At 40.8% G+C, this 24,850-nt stretch overlaps 3 protein-coding genes across 3 annotated transcripts; 2 read left to right on the top strand and 1 right to left on the bottom strand.

Moving 5' to 3' along the window:
* Positions 1-3,787: 3,787 nt before the first annotated feature.
* Positions 3,788-7,537, bottom strand: gpx8 (glutathione peroxidase 8 (putative)). The gene is made up of 3 exons (XM_080037238.1): positions 7,288-7,537; positions 6,855-7,116; positions 3,788-4,403 (listed from the first exon to the last, which is right to left on the bottom strand). Exons 1-3 carry the CDS (start codon positions 7,492-7,494, stop codon positions 4,240-4,242), a joined length of 633 nt encoding a protein of 210 aa, XP_079893364.1. The 5' UTR covers positions 7,495-7,537; the 3' UTR covers positions 3,788-4,239.
* Positions 7,538-7,565: 28 nt separating this feature from the next.
* Positions 7,566-14,543, top strand: LOC307256530 (cell division cycle protein 20 homolog B-like; the record flags this gene model as incomplete). Its single annotated transcript, XM_080035536.1, has 11 exons — positions 7,566-7,574; positions 8,585-8,783; positions 9,702-9,811; positions 10,128-10,179; positions 10,647-10,763; positions 11,201-11,418; positions 11,954-12,048; positions 12,987-13,215; positions 13,509-13,634; positions 13,719-13,842; positions 14,446-14,543. The coding sequence occupies 11 exons, from the start codon at positions 7,566-7,568 to the stop codon at positions 14,541-14,543; spliced, it is 1,377 nt and encodes a 458-aa protein (XP_079891662.1).
* Positions 14,544-21,554: 7,011 nt separating this feature from the next.
* On the top strand, positions 21,555-23,059 carry LOC307256520 (granzyme A-like; the record flags this gene model as incomplete). The annotated part of the gene is made up of 5 exons (XM_080035525.1): positions 21,555-21,618; positions 21,765-21,906; positions 22,156-22,294; positions 22,476-22,751; positions 22,892-23,059. 5 exons carry the CDS (start codon positions 21,555-21,557, stop codon positions 23,057-23,059), a joined length of 789 nt encoding a protein of 262 aa, XP_079891651.1.
* Positions 23,060-24,850: the final 1,791 nt, after the last annotated feature.

The raw sequence follows: 24,850 nt of genomic DNA, 5'->3' as shown, positions 1-24,850 counted from the left end.
CGACATGTAGGCTAAGGTCTCTGGTGCCGGCATTGCACCATAAATGGAGGTGCCTGATCAACGGTGACCTCATGTGTCGACCACAGACTTGCTCACCGTTAACCATTTACATTCCTGCTGCCAACGTAAATCAAACAAGAGGCTCGTTGTCAAACCTCAGCCCGTAATTGGAACCGCACACAAACCCTCGCGCGTCAGCCCAGCGCGACCTGAACCACTTTTACTGCAAACAAATCCTTCTGTCATTGAGCAGCAGCGCCAGGCAGGGCAGGCACAGAGGGCCAAGGTTTGTTTAAGCTGGTTGTGACACATTTGACCGGTTAAGCTACCGCCAAACTGCGGGGGACAATGCGGGAGGGGAAAGGAAAATACAAAACACAATGAGTTTCTAAGGTGACTAAAGCCAAACCTGGAGGGGGGCTACGAACCAGACAACGGCCCGCGGTAAAAAACAAAAAAACAAAAAAAAAAACAGGGGGAGGGGGGTCATTTATTTGGGGAATTGGATGGATGATGATTTAGCCTGGTGGGAATAATTACAGAGGTGCATGGCCAGTGGGTAGGCCATATAATTTACACAACTTAAATAATTGACATTTATCATAAGTGAAGCGTTATCAAAGCACATTGTAGAGCAATAGGCAACACTATGAAGGAATACAACGAGGATAGACACATTAAGTAGGCTATTGACATTGTAGGCTAACATATGGTGATAGCCTACTGTTATTCTGTGAATGTAAGCGGTAAAAGACCAATAGGCTATGGATTAAATATGAGGTTAATATAGGCATCTCCAATACTATTTCACTGGATAAATTATAGGTTTAAACCTCAAAGCTTGTTATTGAGCTGAAGGAGCTGTGAGCGAGCTGCTCCGTCAGCGTGTCACGCACCTGTCGCACAGTCCCCGGCTCGCGCATATGGAAGTGGCAGGTGGCGAGAACGTGCGCTGCTCGCGCGCCGTTCTGCCCACTTAGCGCCAGAGCAGCTTGTGATTAAACGGTGTGGCCCGCGGACACACGGCCTGTTTCCCGCAAAACGACAGGAGCTTTTACAAGTAGGATATAGGCTTCATTATACCTGAATAATGAGAACAGTTACAAGTTTAAACAATAGCCTACATTAATTAAATAAAATGCATTCTATTTAGCTGTTGTTGCCTATTTTTAGATTTTGTAACGACATTAGGATATTGTTTGTTTTCAAATCATATACAAACCTTTTATTTCATATATTTAAGCCTATATGCTATCATATATGTATAAACTAAATTGCATGTAGGCTAATCTTTATCTTAAGTCAGTTAGGCTAGGCCTACTCATTAAAACATCCCACTGGGTAGGCCTACTAGGCCCACATTTAATCACAAAAATATAAATATACATGTAAGGCAACATATAAGCCCAGACAATTTATTATAAACAGGCCTATTCTGCAAATCGTTGTTATAGGCCTATAGTATAGCCTATTTTTATTTGATTAATAATACAAATTCAAAGTATTCATTATATTAATCATAAAACGACGAAACAATAAATAAAACAATTATATTATGGCTACTAGCATATTATAGCCTACCCTCTTAACCGTTCCTCATAATAACACAAAGGCCAAACATGGTCGTTATCTATTAAACGGTGTAAAGTGTCGTCTATGTGTCCTTGTCTGGGTTATTAACTGATAACATGCTGCCTCCTCCACCTTTACAACTTTACCGCGTTGCTCTTTTTTTCACTCTGTCTATGTGTTTCCAATAGAAACCACGACGCAGAGGGCATCCCTGAATAGGAGGAGGCTAGTTAATTAGGTCTATATTAAAAAAAACTAACAAAACCTAACCGCCAATACCAGAGCAGAGGACGGTGGTTCCCGCTCCGCCGTCCGCCCGTGGAGAGTATAAAGGAGCGGAGCCCGTCTATAGAGCAGACTACAACAGGTGCACCAGGCATGACTGGCTGCCCTAACAGGAGGAAAGGGGAAATACATGGTGTTTTTAATCAACTGAACGGGACTGAAGATGCGTCTGAAAAGTGGAGATTCAAATAACATGGTGAGTTTATTTATAAAAATGAAATATGAAAAAAGCCTAATAGGTATTTCACTTATCACTTTTTGAGCTGTTGCTGTTTCTGCTGCTGCTACCAAGCAACCACTTCAAACTCCAAACACATGGCTATGTCTCTTTGGCAGAGATTTACTGCCAGTGGCACTCGATTTTACAACAATAATACTTAGTCTTTCTTTAGGTGTTATTCTGATGATTAGCATCATATTGACTAAAGTATTTTTTGTTTGTTTTTATAATCAGGACAACATAGCCTAAGCAGAATGCTGAGAGATTTCGTAGGAAAGCAGAGACGCTGTCCTTTCCAGGTAAGAAGGGAAATGAAGGAGAAATCTGCATACACTTTTGAGTTGAATTGTCTTGGTTGCATCCTGTGGAGCTGGTGGTGACAGTGTGGCAGTGTCCTGCTGCTGGTTGTGCTATCTGATCGACAGCCATCAGCGGCACTCCTCACTGCTGCTGCCCACTGACCTCACCAACATCTACTGACACACATGACATCATGTCATTCACCTAAAATATAATAAAAATAAAAGAAGGAAGCCGGATGGACAGTGAATGAAAGAAGTAAATTCTCCATTTAGCAAAACGATAAACGTTCAACTCAACATCAGTTCAACTTAGTCAAATCCATGTATTTGCATACAGTGTATGGCCGATGAGTTGTGGCTGGTTGGGAGGCAGTGTAATGTTAGCTGTTGTTTCTTTTGCCAGCTCACTATGCTCTGCTACCTAAACAGTTACGTTTGACTACTCACCAGTGTATTACCTGCAACATCAATGCTTGGACTCTTCTGGCACTTTGAGAAGATGATGGTGGATCAAGAGATAGGTATCATTGTGCACAATGTTGAGGAGGAGGTTTATTTTGAAGCAGCTGTTAAAGGCTTGTTTTTAAAATAGCGCATCTTAGAAAGGTAACATTGCCTGATATAGTTTTTCTGAGCTGTTTTACAGTGGATGGCTGGTAGGCAGTGTCTAGTTAGCTGGCTGGTTCTGTGTGTGCGTCAGCTTACCTGCTGCTGCCCTCCAACTGTCCATCTTAATCCACAGCAGCAGCACAAAGGCACTTCTATCAACGAGAAGCAGCAGGCTGGGTTTCAGAGCTCTGGTCAACGGAGTCATTTCTTTTTGCAACAGTCCATTAGATTTGAAAATATTAAGACTAACAGATGACACGCACCAAAGACACTAAATAAATATGCAAAATATCAGCATCTATAGGCCTGTTGGGCATCAACATAGTGAGTCTGCATTTAAAAGCTGTAGTCAGTGATTCTGGATGCTTGTTGTCAGAATCACTTTGTCAAAAACATTAAATATCTCTTTAAGATCTGTAACCTATCCGTACTGTTTGTGGGCTAGAAACAAATCTTGTGTAAATACACAGCCTAGGCTCTGTAACTGCTTGTAAACAAAGGGGGTCCATCAAAGCTAGCAACATGCCCATAAGCAGAGCCTAGGCTGTGTATTAACACTGAATCCCCCCCCCCCCCCCCCAGCGCACACAGTATGGATTGGAAGCAAAATGTAAAGGGATATTAACTGATTTTGACAACAAGCCTTCTCCAGCATCGCTGAGCCCATCTTTGCTTGACGCATTTTGCTTTTAAAACATAAAATACCTGCTCAAAAGATCCTAAATCAAAAATAATTAAAATATTGTAGGCTACTGTTGGATGGCTGGAACACCACTAAATCAGTCAAAATGGGCCAAAATGATTTGCTTCACCTTAATATATCGATTTTAATGTAAACATTAGAATTTGATGTTACAAAAGTACAGACTAGCCAAACTGAACATTTTGTAGTAATTCAACACTTTGATGGCTAAAAACAATCCTTCAGCGGCAGGCAGCAGTGGTCATTTATCAGGAATGTTCATCATGATTGTCAATATATCAACCATAGGATGGTCCCCATGAACACAGACAAACACAGGCACGCACACACACTCTGACTAGCCATGAGGGACAGACTTGCATAGACTTTGTGGCTAAAAACTAGTGGCATCTTCTCCTCCTGCGTGTTTACGGAAGCAAGACCTCACCCGGCCCACACTCGCTGCTGTCAACAGTTCAGAGTTCACTTGTTCCTATGGCTGTCGAGGCACAAGGAAACCACGGACATGACACAGAGGGCACGTCCATCATCCGTCCATATAAGCTCCGTCATAGCTCCACCCGTTTCTTCAGGATGAGCTCCCTCACCAGCGCCGTGGCCTCTTGACGGACACTCTCCATGGGCTCGTCCGTACGCCAGAACCGCAGCACTTTCCCCTCCGGACTTACCAGAAACTTCCAGAAGTTCCACTTTGGGATTTTCTGCACTGAATCTGAAACACAACAGATGTATACACTAGTCCATGGTACACCTGTAATTCTGGCAGAAACAGTGATGATGATGATTCTCTGACTGTTTTCAGATCAGATCCTAAATAGACTTGTAAATACTTGTTATATATAGACTGTGTTCATCCCCCAAAGGGAAATTGTGTTGTTGAAGTTAATAATAAATAAACAGAATCAAAAATCAAATGTTCCTGATTGCTCCTTGCTTATGCATAACTGGCATTATATAGTATATCCCAGAAAATCAAACCTAAACCTCATTGCAAGGTGATGTCAATGTTTAAGTAATGACATGTCTTAAAAATAACTATTGTCCTTTTTGCTACTCCCTAACAGAAGTGGATGGTGTGTAGATAACACAATATAGTACATTTCCCTGGTTAGCTTTTGGAAAACTTCATATGGGAAGAAATCAGGATACCTCCTGATATTGTTGATATTGATACAGAAGTGACATAAATCACAGTAATAACGATACCACCTAACCATTCACACCTTGGATACTTAACTATACTACATTAGGGTTGAAAACAGATGAGAGAAAATCATTACATGTCTGAAGTCAATGGGATGTGTAATCAGCAGCTTCTGCATTACAACATGATTAGTTTTTATTTTAGCAGAGATGAGACTAAACTGAGATGTCATAGCAAAATAAGTTAATGCGAAATCTATTTGGGTGCAAGAACAGCAGATCAGAGGGGTATACTACGAAGCGAGATTAAGGGCTGAGCGAGGTCTGTTGAGTCTAAAGCGGTCTAAAGCCAGAGTTTTCAGTATCACGAAAGGTGGCTCTCTTTCTACCTGGCTAGATCACCGTGGTAACAGAGGCTGCACGGCTAACCTGCTCAGACCAGTTTTTGTTTCAGAGTTTGAGCTTAAATTCGGCTCTTATAGAGCGCTGCCCTTCAAGGAAACTACACATTTAGAAATCCCGCGGACCTGACAATATTGTCTGAGCGCTACATTCTCACTGAGGAAGCTGTTACATCTAAATTTATTGATCAGTAGGCTAAGTTAATGAACGAAACGAAGCCGTGACATTAGGCTTACAGCAGAGTGAACTGTAACATCGCGCTGGGGCTTTTTGCCACATGCATACAGTTATTGAACATGTAAAATAGCCCACACCTATACTGTATGCAGCGCCACTCTATGCTCGCCTCTCAAATGATTTTACCTGGCGATATACACACACTGGCTCTTAATAAAGCGTTCTATAAAATCACAGTTTGCAACATTATTTCACTGTGGGCTTTCTTTTCATAAGTAGCGATTACAGTTGGGACGTGACAGGTGACAGCTGTCACAGTTCGGACATCGTTGCAGACTCGCAGGTTAAGCTTCTCACAGTAGCCTAGATTCATATTTGTCCAGACTACAGGTTTTTTAATGTAGGCCTATTGGTATTTGTAAGATTCAAATAAAAGGCTAATAGTCTAAATCAAAATTGTATTCATTATGATGTGGCCCAAAACTAAATGATTTTCCATAGGCTATTCATTTTGAGACAGTGTCAGACTTAAATTACATTCTTAAGTGTGGGACTATAGGCGTAGTGCTATAAATATAGCAAAGTAGCCTATATATATATTAGGCTAAATGGTATAGTGTTTAAATCCGAGTTCAACGTTTCATTGTTTTATAATGTCACGTTACGCACTGCGAGAACGATCGGCAAGATAAATAAATAATTTCCATGCTGGCAGCATTCCACTCTCCTTAGCCTATTTGCAGTAATAGTTTTTTTCGGCTCTCTGTTTTCTGCTGTAATAATTCAGACTGACAAACTCTTCCTCTTGAATGAAGTTGGCGACACACTTTTGTTTTACTCAGCTGCTCACAATCAGTCCGTTTGTGTAAAGTTAGCGGCACAAGATCAGTCCAGTCTGTGCGGAAGCAGAGTCAAATGACGGCCAAACGCCCCCTCTCATGGGGACGCGCACAGAGCCTGAAGCTGAAACTCTCGTTCAACATAAGAGGTTGATAACTGCCTTCGTGATACCGGTTAGCTCTGAGCGAGGGTATGTGTTATGTTGAACCAGATCAAAAAAAGAGAGCCGGGCTCTGTTGAGTTTGCTTTGTAGTATACCCCTCAGGAGTAGACACATATACCTAAATAACTGTGTTAACAGTTACAACTGTGGTGACATAGAATACAAGTATTCTATGCGTTGTTGTGGTAGCATATACTTTGATTGGGATATGGCAGTTTTTTCTGTAGAGAAGTTGTTAGAAAAAATAACATGTAGGTGCAGCCCTTTGGTAATGGAGTCCAGACTACTTCTGGTAGACATAAGTTATTTTTTTAACTTAAAAGGGAAATTAAAATAGCCTACAGACTTTAGTTCTAGTGTCTAATGTTCCTTCAGATAACTCTGCAGTGATGTGTACAGTAGCTACACAGCAGACAGATGTTGACGGTTTATGCCAACCTGTGAGAAACTTGAAGGCAGGGTCCGACTGGGAGCCCAGTATTTTGATCCTGCTGAAGAAGGGGAAGGTGACGCCATAGGTTGACCTGGCGAAAGCCTCTATGTCCCGGCTGGTCCCTTGTTCCGTGTCCCCGTACTGGCCGCAGGGAAAGGCCAGCACGTTGAAGAGCGACGGACCCAGCTCCCGGTGAAGCTCCTGCAGGAACATGTAGTTCGCCTCCGTCTGCTCACTGTGACTCGCCACGTTTACAACTAAAGACGCCTGGACGAGGCGGGGAGGGGGGCAAAACAGAGTATAATTATGTTATAAGAAATGCAACAAGAGACTCATCTCGTGCAAAGAAACCCACTTTCAGCTGCCACTAGATAAGTTGCACGTCATTTGCACAGATTCCACCTGGGACCGAGACGAGTGTTGATGATGTGGACTTACTTTTCCTCGGTACTTTTCGAGAGACACCGTCCTGCCCTTCGCGTCTTGGACTTCAAAAGAATAAAAATCATTGTGTTTCCTCTGCCTCACCAGCTGCGTCTGCAGCAGGAATAAACATCCCACGCCGACTGTCATGCTCAACAGAACCGTCAACTTTTTGGCTTTCTGGTTGGAGGACTTGGTAGGGTAGCCCCCTAAGGCCTCCATCTTGGAGGGGGAAGAACTGAGAAGAACGGGCCGTGCGGGGGCTACTCGCTGAAGTGTTGGGGCGGAGAACGATGGAGGAGGTTCAGTGAAGCTCGCTACTAAACACCACGACAATACCGGAACCTATGCCCTAGTTCCTTCAAAATAAGACAAACTTTTCTTCAACATATGCACAACAAATAGGCCTACAGGTGCAGCCGTTGGCAAATAAAATTCTGAATCTCTGTCTCCCTCAAACAATGCAACATACAATTTGTATAGCCCCCCCCCCCCCCACACACACACACACACACAAACACATAGGACACAGCCTTTAGGAAGGAAGTATATAATTAGGCCTATTTTAAAATATTATAGGCTATTTTAGTAGAGGAGTCGCCTAATTCTTATCAAAACGTTGGAATCTCACGTTTTGCAGGCTACACAGGTAATGGGTGTTGCACAAATGTTAAACAGCATTTAAGTAACTTTAAAAACACCATTGCAACTGCTACTTTGTAGAATCCACCAAGCACGTTATCTACAATTTTGTCCTACGGCTCATTTAGAATGTGCATTCAAATGCACTGCATAAAAACATAGCCTACTTTGTGTAACTTTGTTAACTAGCGTCAGAATACAAAGTTAAGTAGGCTAATGATCACACGATATCAGCCCTTTAAACTGGAAGCCCAAAGAGGGTAAACGCAACCGGAAATGTTTTTCTTTATGTTTATTATTATTATTATTATTATTATTATTATTATTATTATTATTATTATTATTATTATTATTATTATTATTATTATTATTATTATTATTATTATTCCGGACAATTACACATAATACATAATTTTCTCATTGCATATTCATACATATTACTTTGTGTTATCGTCCGAAGGGAAGCAGGAGAAGCCAAAGGCTTATCGGGTCCCGCCCCCACTGCCATAAGATTCAGATACACAGCTACTATGTTGCTTGACACACGTGAAGTTAAGTGGTTCGAAGCATAGATTGTAGTTCGAAGACAATCGAAACTCTAGCCTATATTTTCTTATTTATTTAGATTGTGTTGGCTTATTGTTTTAATTTTATTATGTGTTCTTGCCAGGGACAGAACGACGTGTCGTACAAGCGGTTCAGGAGGCGGATGACCCAGCGGAGCAGCAGAGAGGGTCCTTCAGCTGCTAGTACACCGCTGGCCACTGGGCGGCAGTGTGAGCCGAGCTTTGACTTTGATCCGGTCTGTCAGAGACTGCAGCTGGATGATTCTCCACCCAGAAACCATGAACTGTCTTCATACCCTCATGGTATTATTTTAAACAGCACACCACATGAGAGAGGAATGTAGAAGAGAACCTCCTGTCTGGCATAGTCACGAACACACACACACACACACACACACACACACACACACACACACACACACACACACACACACACACACACACACACACACACACACACACACACACAGTCTCATGTCTCTTATCTCTTACCATTTGATCAGTAAGGATAACCAATACTGCTGCACCTGAGTACAATTCTGAGGTACTTAACTTCCGCTTTCTTTTTTATTCTGCTTCCACTCTGCTACAATTCATAGCGGAAAATGTAATTGGTCAGCCTACTTAAAAAAAATCATAATCATAAATTAAAGGGCAGTTTTGAAAAGTTGCTCATAAAGGTCACAATCATTTTGCCTTGTGATGCCCAATGGGTCAAATGATGAAATATTTAACACTTAAACGAAGTAAACCCTAACCCACGCACATCAGGCATCAGTAATCACAATATTTGTGATGGTTTTATAAAATAATGCTTGAGGGTGTTTTGTGCCCCCAACGGAGCCTCCAAGGCAGTGCTGCCTGGAAGGCCCTAACCCTAACCGTAACTAGGCAGCGCTGCCTTGAAGGCTCCGTTGAGGGCACACAATACCAAACACCTAAAAAATTGCTGCATTCACTGTGGCTGGTTTTCTTCAAACTGACTATTTTTACTTGAGCAAAATTAGGCTGACAATATATTAGGTGACATCGATAAAAGGAATGCTCCAGTTTCACCTGCATATGAAAGAGGCCTGTTGATTACATAGAACATATTTTCATGCATGATGTAATTTTTCGGGTTGGTTGGTTCTGTTTATTTTTGCTGAATACACCGCTGCAGCAATAAGTGCAGCACTGTTTTTGTGAAGGTAATCTTTGCTTTGATATCATCCTAATCAGAGATCCCATCGGGGGAAGATGTGTTCCGCTGTGGGGCTGTCATGCGACCAAACACGCCGCGCATCATTACTGCCATGGAAAGGCCTGCTCCAGAAAATGCCCTAGAACAGGTTTGTTAAAAGGAGCTTAGTTACCTTGGGCAGTGTATTGTCTGTCAACAAATCAAAGGACGGCAGTGAGATGAAAACCCTTCTTTCTTTCAAACATGTTATTTAATATCAATAATAATGCCCAAAAGGGAGTGAATGGAATGAGAAGCAAAGGAAAGGATCTATAGTTTCTTAAGGTTCTTTGGTAACTTCAGCTGAAAATGGTCCAACATAATTTGAAAGAGATGCAGAACATTAGATATTTTTGAACAATTGAGTATAAACATGATGTAAAAGACTATATCTTCCACGTTTTATTATTTTTTATTTTTTGCAGGGATGGGTGTGGAGAGCCGCGGTTCAAGAACATGGACATGGTCAAGAGACTGGTGTGGCATTAATGTTCTTTCTATCACTACCATACATATACTGCAGCGCTTGGACACACAGACACACAAATAGAAAGTACTGATGATCTCAATTATACAGTATGTACATAGAGAGAAACTGCAGTGTCTTCCTACGAAAAGAGGAGGAATGTTTATCTAGATATGGCTGAGACTGCAGCTGAGACTGAATTCCTTTGAATGGCTTCAGATTGTGAACGTTTGATAGAAATCAATGTTGCAAGTCTCCGTAAAAACAAGTTGTCAAAGGACACAAAAAAGACAAGGATCACGCCTATATCGAAGCTCCACAATGCAAACACAATACTCAGATTTCAGCTTTGTTACACCTTTGCTTTTCTGCTTCAATGTGTGTGTCTCCACTCACTGATATGTTTATATAACCACTATTAAACCAAAGATGTATTACTTTATATACTTTGTTTTTATATAATATTTTACACCTGCAGGTTCTGGAGGGAGTAGACATGATTTGCAGCCATTTGCTGTTCTGGACAAAGCTTATGTGGGTGTGCAGGGAAAGTCAGTGATGAAGCTGGCGGCACCGGCGCTGCTGAATGACTACTGTAAGCCAAAACACAAATCCTAAACTGTTCTCAACTTCTCATGAAGGAAACTGATCCTATATGTTCTTTTAATGTATTATGTGTGTGAAAGGATAATAATGGTGTTTTTCCTCCAACAGTGTTTCAGACTCATGTTTCAATGCTTTTCGATGGGGGGGGGGGGGGGGGGGGGATTCCTGTACCTTCTGCCTATAATCAGTTTTTCTGACCTTTGTGAAGTTTGAGGAACCCCTCGAAATGGAGATGCTGCATGTCGAGGGAATTATCCTCCAGTCACATTTTGAAATTAAATAGTCTGTTAATAAAAAAAAAGCCCCTCACCTCAAACAGCTGCTTTGATTAATGACCACCATTACTATCAGTTAAGGTTTCCTCTGTACTTGACGCTTCACAGAATAGCCTCTGTAGCCCTTCTCGCTTCTCTTCCCTCCTTTCAGACACCAATCTACTAGACTGCAGTTGTAACGGTCTGATTGCATTAGCACTGGGCTCCTCTGTTTACCTTTGGGATTCAGAAACCTGCATTCTGGTGGGATCCTTAAAGCAGAGTCCACAGCCAGGATCACAACACTGTCACACTCCTTCCATCTCCTCCCTGTGCTGGAGCAGAGACGGCAGAGCTCTCTGCATTGGGACCCGGCGAGGGGAGATCCAGGTAAATGCTTTTGAGCTTAAAGGTGCAGGAAGCAATTCTGGAGAATGCCTGTAGTTAAAAGAATATTTTTTTGTCAAAATCAGTGAATACCTCCTTACGACCGGGCTACCTGTCTGTACTGTATGTGTACGCTGGGGAAACAAATCCAGTGTCAATACACAGCCTACGCTCTGTAAACGGGCATGTTGCTAGTTACTGTGGTCCCCTTTTGTTAATATGCCCATTTGTTTACATACCAGTTTACAGAGCCTAGGCTGTGTATTAACACTGGATTTTTCCCCCAGCGTGTACACACAGTACGGACAGGTAGTGCGTAAGAAGATATTCACTGATTTTGACAAGCATTTCTCAGAATCGCTGACTCCACCTTTAAAGAAAATAAGTAAGTTTAAGACGGAAATTGATTCATACAAACTGTGGTATGTGGTGGGGTGGGGGGCTCCTTTGAAGGGACTTGTAACGCATTCAGTTGAATCATCAGGATGACAGTTTGTGGTGTCTCTCTGTCTGTCTCTCTTTCTGACTCTCTATGTAGCTGTGGGATGTCGAACACAAGCAGACAATTAGAAGTCTGCCCTCACACCTGTCTGTGGTCAGAGCTCTTTCCTGGAAACAGCAGTTACTCAGCAGGTATGTGAGTGTCACTATACTATTCACAATGGGGGTTGATGAGGATGATTAGGATTTTCAGTGTCATTCACATGTTACATGTGACAAGTTACAAACTTGGCTCAGGTATGTAACAAGAAGGGAGTCACACACACACACACACACACACACACACACACACACACACACACACACACACACGTTCAGAAAGCCAAATCAGTTTATTAATTAAAAAGTAAGAGGGAGTGTGGCTGTGTAATCAGTGGTGTAAAGCATGTATGGGTGCATGACGGAATGTGTGAGTGTGAACAGGTGCAAACTCAAACCAAAACTAAACAAAATGTGAAGGCCATGAGAATCTGCAACGCGAGAGAGAGAGAGAGAGAGAGAGAGAGAGAGAGAGAGAGAGAGAGAGAGAGAGAGAGAGAGAGAGAGAGAGAGAGGGAGAAAGAGAGAGCACACCCAGCGAGAGCAGGCCTTTTGTGCCTTTAGTTCATTATTGAAGGTTTAGCACCAAAACGTTGCCACTGAATGAAAACATTTATATTTTTGCAAGCAAGACAGTGTGCGGGAACCTCTCTTTTTGGATTTGCTTTACCCTCCCCTATGTACCTGCCTTAAGTTACAGATGTGTGAAGAGTACCCTTTTGGCTTTATGCCTTTGGTTCCTCCCACCAATCAGGTGCATCCAGTTCCTCTAATGACAAGAGACAAGACAGGTGGCCCGCCAGAACATGAGCCTGCAGAACACATACTCTAAGCCTACAGGCCAGGTTGTCCTAAAGAAAACTGATAGCTTGACTGTACACTGCAGGTTTGATGTTATACAAGCTTTATTAGTGAGTAAATCCAGGCAGACCAAACATGCTCGAAAATGGCTTAGAGCTCAGAGACATTATTAATGCTTTAGCAAAAGAAAAAAAACATGCAGAGGAATGACAGTTTCCCCAAATGAACAGCGGCTCTGTGCTGGGACGTATCCACCACCTTGACCCTCGTGCTCCAGTACCTCTGGTGGGAGCAGCTGTCCAGCAGGAAGGCATCTGCAGCCTTCAGTGGTCACCAGGAGATGACCAGCTGGCCAGCGGCTCCACAGAAGGACACCTCTATATATGGGACGGTGACATCGCAGGGTTCACCAGATCACGTCAGCCAATCTCTACAATGAATCAGCCCAGCGCTGTTAAGGTCAGTGAATGAGAATATTGTGTGAAAATTAAAATGCTGCGTTTAGTGGGATACTTTACTAAAGTAAGTAATGTAGAACACTGTTGGAAAACCCATTTTGTATTCTGTTGTGCTGTGTAGTATTTGTAACTGTGCTGTGTAGTAACAGCCAACAGCTGACCATGGCTGATCTGCATCATTCCCAGGAGATGACTGTATATGACTGTTTAAAAAAAGATTTACTTTTAGTTAATCATGCACCTATTCACTGGGCTGAGCATTGTGTGTGTGTTTGTTTGTGTTTGTGTGTTTAGGCAATGGCATGGTGTCCATGGCAGAGCAAGACGATCGCCACAGGAGGGGGGTGGGAAGACTGTGAGCTGAGAATCTGGGACACTGATTCAGCAACATGCGTGACTTCTGCCAACACAAACTCTCAGGTGCTTAAGACTTAAAGTACTGAGTTTTTACTGTGTGTAAATAATCCAGTTCACTATATTATTCTCCAATGGCTACCATTGCAGATCTGTTCTCTACGCTGGGCGGAAAAGAAGCGATGTCTGGTGACAGGTCAGGGCCTTCCTCAGCACAGTGTCACCTGCTGGACGTGGGACTGTCCCTCCCTCAGCCCCATCCACCAGCTCACAGGTTAGAAGGCCTGAAATAGCATTCAATGTGCAACTACAGCCTTCAACAGTTTCTGTTTCACACGTTCAGCCTCGTAGGAATAAACACACGTCACATAGTGACATAATCTGCAGTACTGTCGTCTGTCACAGACATATATTACCCATACCCATTTTGTGCTGATTTATTCATGTCCTAGGGCTTCCATGCTATGTGAAACTATGAATTTCACACATCAAAAAGTCACTGCGTTTGATGAGATGTCACCATTTATTGTGTGGAATTGCATGGGGGGCAAAGAAACACTACACCAAAATCCTGTTGAGATCATTTAAAGCACATTTTTGACTTTCTAAATGATCAAGATTTATGGTATTAAATCACTAGGGGAGATTTTTAATCGGAAATTCTGCATCAATCTCCATTTTGTTTCACTTATACACAGTCATCTTCACTGTTTTTAGTTTTTTTTGTAGGTTGATGTGACCCATAAAAAAAACAATGATGCCAATCATTATGCTCTTCTCAAAGTGAATTATTTGTCAAAGTTAGTACTCGTTTCTTTCTCTATTATTGCTGTGTAAATAAACATTAATACAGCCCCTATGTCGTTGTTTCTTTCAGGACATTCTCATCGAGTCCTGCACTTGGCCCTAAACCCTGACTGTACTCAGATTTTCTCTGCTGGGGCCGACCAGTGCTTTCACATCTGGGACATGTGATGATCGACGTTACTCAGGATGCACCATGAATGCCTAGGGACCTAGGGACAACAGATGTAAATTAGCACTTTTGCTAAAATCTGGCATTTTTACAGCTGTAATTGTTACAGCTGTTCATGAATATCCATTGTCCTAACAAATAAATAAATAGAAAAAAAAATGTGTTGGTCAGATCCCGGCAGATGTTTTTGGAACTTGTGTCCACGAGCAAGTAGCAGACTTTCTTGGTAATGTCATTGTGTAGAGAATGCACATTTCCTGTCCTCTTCTCTGATCTAACCACAAAGCCAAGCTACTTGCCCACACTGATGTTTACGATAATATAAACCATAACCCAAGAAGTTGCTCAAACCTCTATACATTTTTTTATTTTATTTTTACTACAAATACTGTATGTATTATTTTTCGTGTTTATGGTAGTAGACTTTTTAGGAAATTAGTAAAGAGAATAACTCAAATAACACACACATCTTTCTATTTATTTAAGTTCTAAAATCTGCTAGTGACAGGAGCTATAGCCAGACAAGCTATGAAATGTTTTATTTATGTGATTCCTCATTGTTAATGAAGATTTCATTTATAAAGAAGCTTGAACAAATGAATTGCAGTTTGGAATAAATGCCATTTGTTTTTTTATGTCATTTAAAAAAATATATATATATTTAGAATTATGTTCATATTTGTTGATGCATATTATGCTTTATGTGTTGCATATACCTTAAAGGCAACCCTGTAAGATATGAAAGATTAAATGAAGCCTGGGGAACAACAGCCTCTTAGTCAATAGTGTTCTGTCTCCCTTTTTTGTCATTCGTATGTGTTTCTGATTGTATTTGTTGATGATGTGTGTCTCTTCCCACGGTGAGCCAAATGTGTCCAGACTGAAACTACCTCGTTTCATTTCAAAGTTAAACAGATTGCATGAGCTAGGATCTATTTTAGGAGTTATTAATGTGTTTAGGTTGTGACAGCTCTCACGCTAACATAACACATCAGTCAAATGCAGAGTAAAGTCCTTCTGGCTAAGACATGTGTGTTGAAGTATGTCCCACCTGCACGTTTGTTACCAGACAAAAAATGCGAGAAAACTCAAAGAAGCTGTGGTGAAGACTTCCTTTGAAGAGAGAGAAGAAAAAAAAGACCCCTGTCTGATGTCTTTCTCACAGACTACACCACAACATGTGTTCATCAAGAGATGAGTGATGGTTGGTTACAGTGGTCATGATGATACCCAATGACGAGATAACAATCATAACCCTCATTATTACTTCTTCTTGTGAACACTTCTTCTCTCTCACCCAAAACCAATTTCAAAGTTTCTCAGGTAACAGCAGAGGCAAAAAGGTCACACTGACTTCATTGTCTTTGAACATTTCCCTCTTCTGTAAACACCATTCATGAATTTCTGCATGCTAGTTGTTGGAGTATCACATTCCCAGGAATACAATTCAAAAGTCTCAAAGTACACTGAAACCAACAATATCCAGAGTCTCAAAAATAGACTTAAGGATGGAGGAGCCAGCTATTTTTAGATTATCTAATATGAATTTTCAGTATATAAATAGTTTTTCAAAAATAAACATCAGGAAACAGGCGTGTACTCATGGCCACTCCCAGGTCCTCCACGCCTCCAAGGTGTGGAGGACCGAGGGAGCTGAAGAAGTCTTAAGTAGACGAAGGGTGTTTGGAGAAACACTACAAAGCCGATGGTCAGCTTTGGGACGGTAAAGGAATGAAAAGATATACGAAAACTTAACACAGATTCTACTGCTGCACGTTTGCCTGTGAGATGCAGACTCTGCCACAGCTGGTTGTTCTGGGTAGGTCATGGTTTGAAATTGCACTTGATGAGATTGTAGTAATTTTTCATGTTTAATTCTGACCAACCAAATTAAAGTCATGTATATTGTAAAGTGCATCAGCTGTTGTATAATTTGTCATTTATCAGTTATGTGTTCTTCATTTTATCATAAGTTAGAACAAAAGGGGTAATCATTAGGAGAAAACAGGCCGAGGGCATCTGCAAAAAAGGAAGTGCTGCATATGAGCAAAACAACCCAGAATGAAAGAGACAAAACAAATACAGTAACTTTCTGACATTGAGTTGCATCTCTTTTTGGCTATTTTGCATCTATTTCAAGTTGTTTTGCATCTCTTTGTGGTCAGTTTGTGTCTCTCTGTGGTACTTGAATGCCTCCTTGCAGTAGTTATGGGTCTCTTTCAGTATTATTTTGCAAGTGAAGCTGAACACTTTGGTGCATGTGACTGTTGGTTGCAAAAATACTGCTGAGTGGATTGGATTTTGGATTCAATATTAAAGACTGATCAGCAGAATTTTATCCATTCCGCAATCCATCCATGGGTGCACAGCCAGGGAATTAGGCCAGAAACACAGAGGGATCACAGTGCACGGATGTTGTTTATAACCATAAAAGAGTTTTCAACTAGTCTATCTTCCTTTCTGCTAATATCTCCTGACTCAGTGATGTGCTGTGGATTAACCGTGTGCCAGACCGTGTCGCATTACGTCCTTGACCAGAGATTGATGTCGTGGTCCAAAGCCCGGGAGATGTGTCAGAGGCACTATGTGGACCTGGCTGTCCTCAGCACAGAAGAGGAGTACTTCAGTCTCTGCAATGCCACCGCCGGCAAGAAGTTCAGCTTCTGGCTGGGTTTGCAGTGTCAGAGTGTCTTTAGTGACTGGAAGTGGGTGAGTGGGGAAGAGCTGAGATATGAACACTGGTACATAATAAACTATGAAGGCCACTGCGCAAGTTTGGAGGCCACGCTAGAGACGGACAAGAAGCTCTTGGCCCGCTACTGTGAGGAGCCGCACATGGTCGTCTGTCAAGGTGAATAATGCTTCCTATTTGTACAATTTAGAAACTGGTAAATATGTCAACTTGTGTATGACACTAATACTAACAGAATATATTTATTGTCCCAGGGGAAGGTACTGTATCTCCACATACATTTAGATAATACATACTAATCTGTGCATGCATATAGACATATAGGAAATCTATAGTTTTAATTCAAAGCTCAGCAAGGTATTTTATTTAGGGCGGCTATTGCAGAAGAGAAAGAGCTCCCTGCCAGGTTCGACATGATGATAATATGGGATATGGTTGTGTTTTAGACAATAACACAGAATGTGTCGTAACAACTAAATTCCTGTCCTGCCAGCATTGCATGCCAAGACGAAACAATCATGTCCCCCAGCCGTCATACAATGTTACAAGATGCTTTTATTTAAGTTTTGTTATCTTGTTTCTACCTGTACAAACACTATTTGGGATGGATTCATACCATTTTTATGTCACAGTAGAAAGAAGACAAGTCAGGTCAAGTCAATTGTATTCAAATTGCCCAATATCACAAATAGAAAATTGTTTCACGGGACTTAACTTAAAAAACTCACTCAAAGAAAACACTTTCACAAACATTAGAGTGTGTCGTGTTTTCATGACAATCTGTTTCATGTAGATGGTAAAACATTTCAATAATGTTTCAGGAGGACGTTCAATCATTCAAGTGTCGCCAAATATGTAGAACCTTGAGCCACACTCCCAGGGACACACAACCAGAGAAAAGGAAAGCACAGCATTTACACAGACAGAGAAACAAACTAAACATGCAAGGGAAGAGAAAGTCAAGGTAGCATGTAAAGTGGGGAGATAAGACAAAATAGGAGTGGATAAATCTCCTGGGGAACGATGATCCAGATCTTGTCGTCTGGATGAGCCGTCGTCAGCCGAGGGAGAGAGAGAGAGAGAGGACCCAGGACCACTGATGATCCAACACAGAGAGCCTGGGAGAAAAGAGAGGGAAGGTGTAAGTAATACAAAGAATGATGGCTGAATTCCACTGAGCTGCTTAAGTTTCGGGGTCCTTCTGTTGTTCATGCTGTCTCACTGTCACACTGTCACGTCTTACTGGGACACTCGAGTGGAACGGAAGGCGTTTGTTGATGATATTAACCCTTGTGAGAATGTGTGCTGTGAAAAAGGCCTCTTGTTTGCTCTTTTTTCGCCACCAGAAGAGCTAATATGGATCAGTGTTGCATGTCCGTCTGTCAATCTATTCTCCGCTATAAACTTGGTTTTATTTTCCCGTTTGGTGCCCATGATGGAGCAAGACAATTACAAAAGTCTGTTTATTCATTTGTGAACACATAACGGACAACAAGTTTTCTCATTCTTTCTTTTGTTCTTTCTTCCTACCTTTTTTTCATATTTTTGTGCATCTCATTACCTTCAAAATGTTTTCACTTGATTATTTGTACTTTGGTACGGTGCTGCATTGAAGTCCGTTTCCCCATTAGTCTGTGTGTGCCCCTACCTGTCAGGACCCGACCTCAGCCCTAACCATTTATTTTCTGCAATACTGAGTCTTCAAAACAACCACACCCCATCCGCAAACCCAACCAGTTATCTATCTTGATGCCAAACAACAACCGCCTAACCTAAAATATCTCACTCCTACTACAGGGGGGAGACACCACAGGAAACACTTTAGTGACTTTAACACAAGACTGGCCCAAGTGAAGTGGAAATCAGGTGTAAACTTTTCCCCTGACCCGTTCATTTTCTCTCTCCCTCACAGGTCCAATGTCTCTGAAGGAAGTGGCGGTGGACTCTGTGAGCTCCGACTGTGTGCATCTGAGCTGGAATGTATCAGCCTTTATGCAGATGACACCACACAGTTACAACGTGACGGCATGCACCAACACATGTCATACGCTCCTCTACCACTACATCAATGGCTCTGCCTCCATGAATGTCAGCCTCTTCAACTTATCTACAGCTACAGAGTACCACATAGAGATTTCCACATTTGTTTTCCGTCCTGACAATGTCACAGGTGGTGACAAGGCCCTTCAAAGTCAACCGATCAGTTTACAAGTCAGAACAGGTAGGAAGGACTTACAGTAAAAAAAAAAGTTCTGCTGTGTATTTTGTGTGGAAGTTCAGGTTTCTTTTCTTTGTATTTGTATGTGATCCATTTCTTTTTTTTTTCTGGTCTCTTACCTAAAGAGGAGAAAATATTTTTCCCTTGGAAGTTGATCAAGCTGGCGTCTCTGGCTCCTCCACTGTGGATTCTTTATTGTTTCCTGAAAAAATCCAAGTCTCCTGTCTTGTGTAATAAAAACATTAATACACTAACCTTCATAGAATACAAGCATGTCAAATATATATCCTCCAGATATCCTTCATTTGTCCATTTATGTTTTCCTCTACAGATCATTTGGAAGAGTTGGATCAAGTCATCTCGCCAGCTGAGCTCTCCACTGAGGAGGCAATAATCGAGATGATCCCAGACAATACCTGAGAAATCGTTTGAAAAGGAAAAAGGTATTCCAGACCTCCACAGTACATTTTGCGAAATTGGGGTCTCTAAAGGACAGAGTTAAGCTTAAGTTGATTAAGTTGACAGCGAGAAATATACTTTTACATGCAAAAAAAATATTTTTGTGAAAACAACATGCTTACAACAGCACATTGAGGTCCTATCCTTCATGGCCAAGGGGAAATGGGAGGGGCTTGAAACCATCATGCTCAGATGACCAAAAAAGTGTTCCATTGCCTGGATACAGGGGGTGTCTCACATTACCCGATGTCTCACATTACCTTGTTCTCCCCTACTTCAAAAATGTTCCAAACAGAAACGTCTATGTTCTGAAACAGCTAATAAGTGTGATACCTATCAGAAAAGAAAAAGTGGCCATAGTGAATTATGTAGACAAAATTAAGGTCAAATGGCCCAGTTTGATGCTGTTAAAAATACTTTTTTATGGGGTCTTTAGAGGAAAAGTATTATTTCCCCAATACAGTTTATGTATCAATTTTTACATAATTTTTATTTATTTTTTACTGTTTGTTGTTTTTTTATTTATTTGTTTGTATTTGTTTGATACCATATTTTAGGTTTGGGCCTTTAACTGCAGGCTTTCTGCATGAAGCCAAATATTACTATTATATAGTTTATTTGAAAATGTATTTGCTACTGCAAATTATTTGTTTTACAAACACAATTTTGTTTTTTCATTTACAAACACCATTTTTAGTAGGCAATGTTCCTAGTTCATACCTAAAGTGTTACATCAGGCCTTTGGTGGATGTGTTGTATCATAAGCAAAACAAAAATCACATTTCAAAACAGTAAAATGATAATTTACAGTATTCTGATCAAAGATGAAATATTTTTTCAAGCTACTTCTAAAACATATAGTGATGATTTAGGCAATGAACATGTTTTACATAAAGAAAGTGTTTGTAACCACAAAGCTTGTTCCTCTGGCTTTTGGGTTATATTTTCCGAGATCTGTGGTGCCTTCAGGATATTTTATTCTGTGATGGGTTTTTAACATTTAATTCACCAGTATAAATGGACTGTACGTCATTTGTTTTGGTGGCTGCTCATGTAACTAATAGTCAAAAGATAAAATAAACAATGCAAGATGGTTGACATGATGTCTATTTTTTTGCCCATTTGATGAAATTAAATCAAAAGATCATCATTTAGGAAAGATCCATCTTTGCTGGCAGATGGTGAATTAAGAAAATGGATACTGCTTTATACTTGAATATTCCCCTCCACCAGCCTGGGTTCCCATCAGCCATGAGGTTTATTTCCCATTATTTCCTCTGAACGATGGCATGACTTTATCAAAAGCACTTATAATTGTAGCCGCAGGGGGTTGAGACCACCCACACCCAAATGTCTGCTAACCTGACAACGTGAGGTGCTTCGCGTAAAGGCCTCCACCACACAGCCTGTGGACTCAAATGGTCTCGATGACTGGTAAATGACAACAGACTTTACCACAGGCGTCTGAAAGAGGACGGCTCTCACAGATTCTCATATCATGCTTGCGTCCATTTTGCTGACTCAAGCATTTCCACGATCAGACCACATCCTTTGACACATAACACACATGAAGATATAAAGTGTGCATCGAGGTGTGTTTCAGTGCATTCACCATCACATCAAAGACATAGATAAGAAGAGATGTTCTGCCTGAGGGATTTCATTGTTTTTATCTCATGTATGGTCCTCCTCATAGTCCAGTCAAGTGAGTAGTATCCTCTGTGTATCAAATTGTCATTCATCTAAGGTACATTGCTCATCTTGCTATTTTCAATATTACAATGCAGCAGATTAATGTGGTTTATTTCAGTTGATAAATTATTTAGTTATGGCTCCTTTTGTTTGTTTTAGGTAATGGCTCTGAGATTATCGGTGGGAAAGAAGTGGAGCCCCACTCAATGCCCTTTATGGCTCTTCTGAATAACGAGAAGGGATTCTGTGGAGGGATACTCATCGATCCCAAATGGGTCCTGACTGCTGCCCACTGTGAAAAGTAAGAACAGCATTTCTTAAAATGTTCAAATCTGAGAATGTGCACTAAAATTAACCATCATTCTATACTAATGCATTAAAGTATATTTTGATATCATATTTAAAAAATACACATATTTTTATCTTTTTTTACCCCGTGATAATGCATCTATAACAAGGTAATTGTGAAGTCCTTTTTTGATTAGATTTAGCACTTTTGGTGTATGTCATTTCTGACCTAATAATGCACTTGTGTTTCCTGCTCCTGCAGAATGAAGAAGGTGTTGCTGGGGGTTCACTCCATCAAAGATGAAGAAAAAGACTCCAGGCAGGTCAGAACGGTTAAGAGCCGTGTTCCTCATCCCTGCTATGATGAGAAAGATAAGGCCAATGACCTCATGTTGCTCAAGGTAAGATGGTAGTAGTCTACTCCAAGTAGAGTACAAATACATAGAGACAAGCACAACCATTCCTTATTATAAAAAAGAAGAAGAAAGAATACAAAACGAAAAAGTCATTTAAAAATTGGGTATGAACTTTCTGTCTATTCTCAGTCAGCATCCAGATGATCTTATTGTTTTTAAATTTCAGCTTGACAAACCGGTGAAAAAAACCAAGACGGTGGATTTTCTCAAGTTGGGTAACACCGTCAAAGAACCAGAAGCTGGCTCAGACTGTCTGGTGGCTGGATGGGGCAAAACTAACAACGTCAAAAGGCAAATGTCAAATGTCCTGATGTCTGCCAATGTGACCGTGATCGACAGAGTGAAGTGCAACTCTCCTGAATATTACGGCCTGAAGCCTGTTATCACCAGCGCCATGATATGTGCTGGGTCAGACGGTAACAGAAGAACTGATACCTGTCAGGTGAGTGTGCTTTTTACAGGACATCAGAACAGTTACTACTACTGCCATCTACTAACTTTGACCCTAACCCTACTTGTATATACAGTATATGTGTACAAGCTTAAAAGTGACATATCATGTATTTGAATTCTCCGCAATAGGGGGATTCAGGAGGGCCACTGTTGTGCAATGGAGCGCTAGTCGGAATCACTTCTTTTGGACGTCAATGTGGCTTGCTCACAAAGCCTGGAGTGTATGCCTTTCTCTCAGTAAAACAACTCAACTGGATCAAAAAAGAAATGAAGAAGTCTGAAAGTTCACCTCTTTAACCACGTTTATCTTTGCACTTCTTTGACGCAACAATCACTTTATGATCTTTACTGTTGATAAACTGTGTTGACCTATTATATTGATTGATAATATTTCAACCATTTCTCGGCATGTTAAAGCACACGGCTGTATTAAGAGTGATACTTTGCATTTAAAGAGATTGGAGGGTGTTGTCTTTCTTTTTTTCTTTTTTTTCCCCTTTTTTGAAACCAATAATACAAGAGCCAAAGTAAAAGCAAATGATTACATGTTGTTTTTTACTGCTATATGTCATGCTATGTAAGCTAAACAGACTTGTGAATGTGAGAGATGAATGCACCTGCAATAAAACCAGGTCAAAAGGCAAACGTGTTGGATGTTTTTAACACATACACCAAGGACCTACCTCTAAGATGAAAGCAACCAGTCAACCAGAGTGATTCACCACTTCCTAAAAGTTCTGCTTTGAAAGCTTAAAAAAAAAAATCTTGAATCTCGCCTTATTATTTCCTTTTTATTGTTCCATATTATAACTGCATGAAGACCCCAGACCAATCACATATTAATGTCAGGGCATACATTTGTCTTCCTTTGAGTTTGCACTTCTATGTCTCTCACAACTCGCTCCGAATGTGTCACTTTCAGGTTATGTGAGATCATTGTTCAAATTAAGCTTTTGATGTCTCAGCAAACTCCTTTCTTTACCTTCCTCTTTAGATCGTGTGTAGATTATGTTAACAAACAGTTTTGTGCTTGAGGTCATTCCAGTAATGTCAACACAAAGGATCTTTATGGGTGTGCACTTACTCAGACCAGACCACAACAGACAAAGTCACACGGCCCATCTGAAGACCCCATACAGGAAATGTGCAAAAATCTCACTACATGTATTCACATGCTGAAGGAAACTTCACCATCAACCATTTGCACTTCCGGTAAAAGGTTTGCCACTGTCACCAGAGTTGACACAGTAACATTATTGGAAGGATTATTCATCCGTTTCTTTGTCTCTCTTATCGTAGAAGCAATTGTTCCCTTTCATTGCTGTGAGCTGAAGGAGCCCATTTGTCTTTCTGTAATATTTACTCACCACTCTAAATTCTTGTGTCAGCTTATGCTAATAATTACATCCACTGTATATATACACCCAGTCTTTATGACCCTGGGCCATAGACTGTTAAAAGACCTGGGACCTGCTGTTATGTGGCTCCAAAGCTCAGTTTTCATATTGTGCCACCAGGTAGCGCTCTCTGCCATGTTTGGCGGTGCAGTCATTTACAGAAAGGAGATTTCGCTCAGTAAGACTAAAATAAAAAAAAGACAAGTTGTGTTAATAACAGAGAGATATTAGTAGAAAAAATGCTTTCTTTTTTGTTTGTTTATATTTTGCTTATACCAGGAGAGGTAAAATGATTTACGAATTCACATGAAGAAAAGGAAATATTAACAGAATGTTGTGATGTAGTAATATTATGTTCATCATCGTTTGAGGTCATTAGTAGCCACATATTGTGAAACACAGCTCTGCATGGTGGGGCTCATGAAGCACATTTGACTTAACCTGTATAGACACAGTTAGCCTTACATGGTTGCAAACATTATGACCAGATAAAGCATTGAGTGATATTTCTCTTAATTTATTTTGAAGAATTATAAACGTCCAAAGAGATGAAATGGTCAAGTATTTCAAGTAGAAATAGTGAAAAGTCAACATACGTTTGTGAATTATGGTAAATTATGATAACAGTAATCAGTAAAACTAAGTATTAAATGGTAATATGACTCTTTTGATCAACAACAATGTTAAAGGT

This window comes from Ammodytes marinus, assembly GCF_949987685.1.
Source record: "Ammodytes marinus genome assembly, chromosome: 2".
Classification (NCBI taxonomy): Eukaryota; Metazoa; Chordata; class Actinopteri; order Uranoscopiformes; family Ammodytidae; genus Ammodytes; species Ammodytes marinus.
This window is presented reverse-complemented; position numbering and strand designations above follow the sequence as displayed.

Coding starts and splice junctions, on each gene's coding strand:
- gpx8 (XM_080037238.1), bottom strand. CDS start 7,494: ATGGAGGCCTTAGGGGGCTACCCTACCAAGTCCTCCAACCAGAAAGCC. Junction 7,117..7,287: donor TCGAAAAGTACCGAGGAAAA/GTAAGTCCACAT, acceptor CGCCTCGTCCAG/GCGTCTTTAGTTGTAAACGT. Junction 4,404..6,854: donor TGCCTTCAAGTTTCTCACAG/GTTGGCATAAAC, acceptor GTTGTGTTTCAG/ATTCAGTGCAGAAAATCCCA.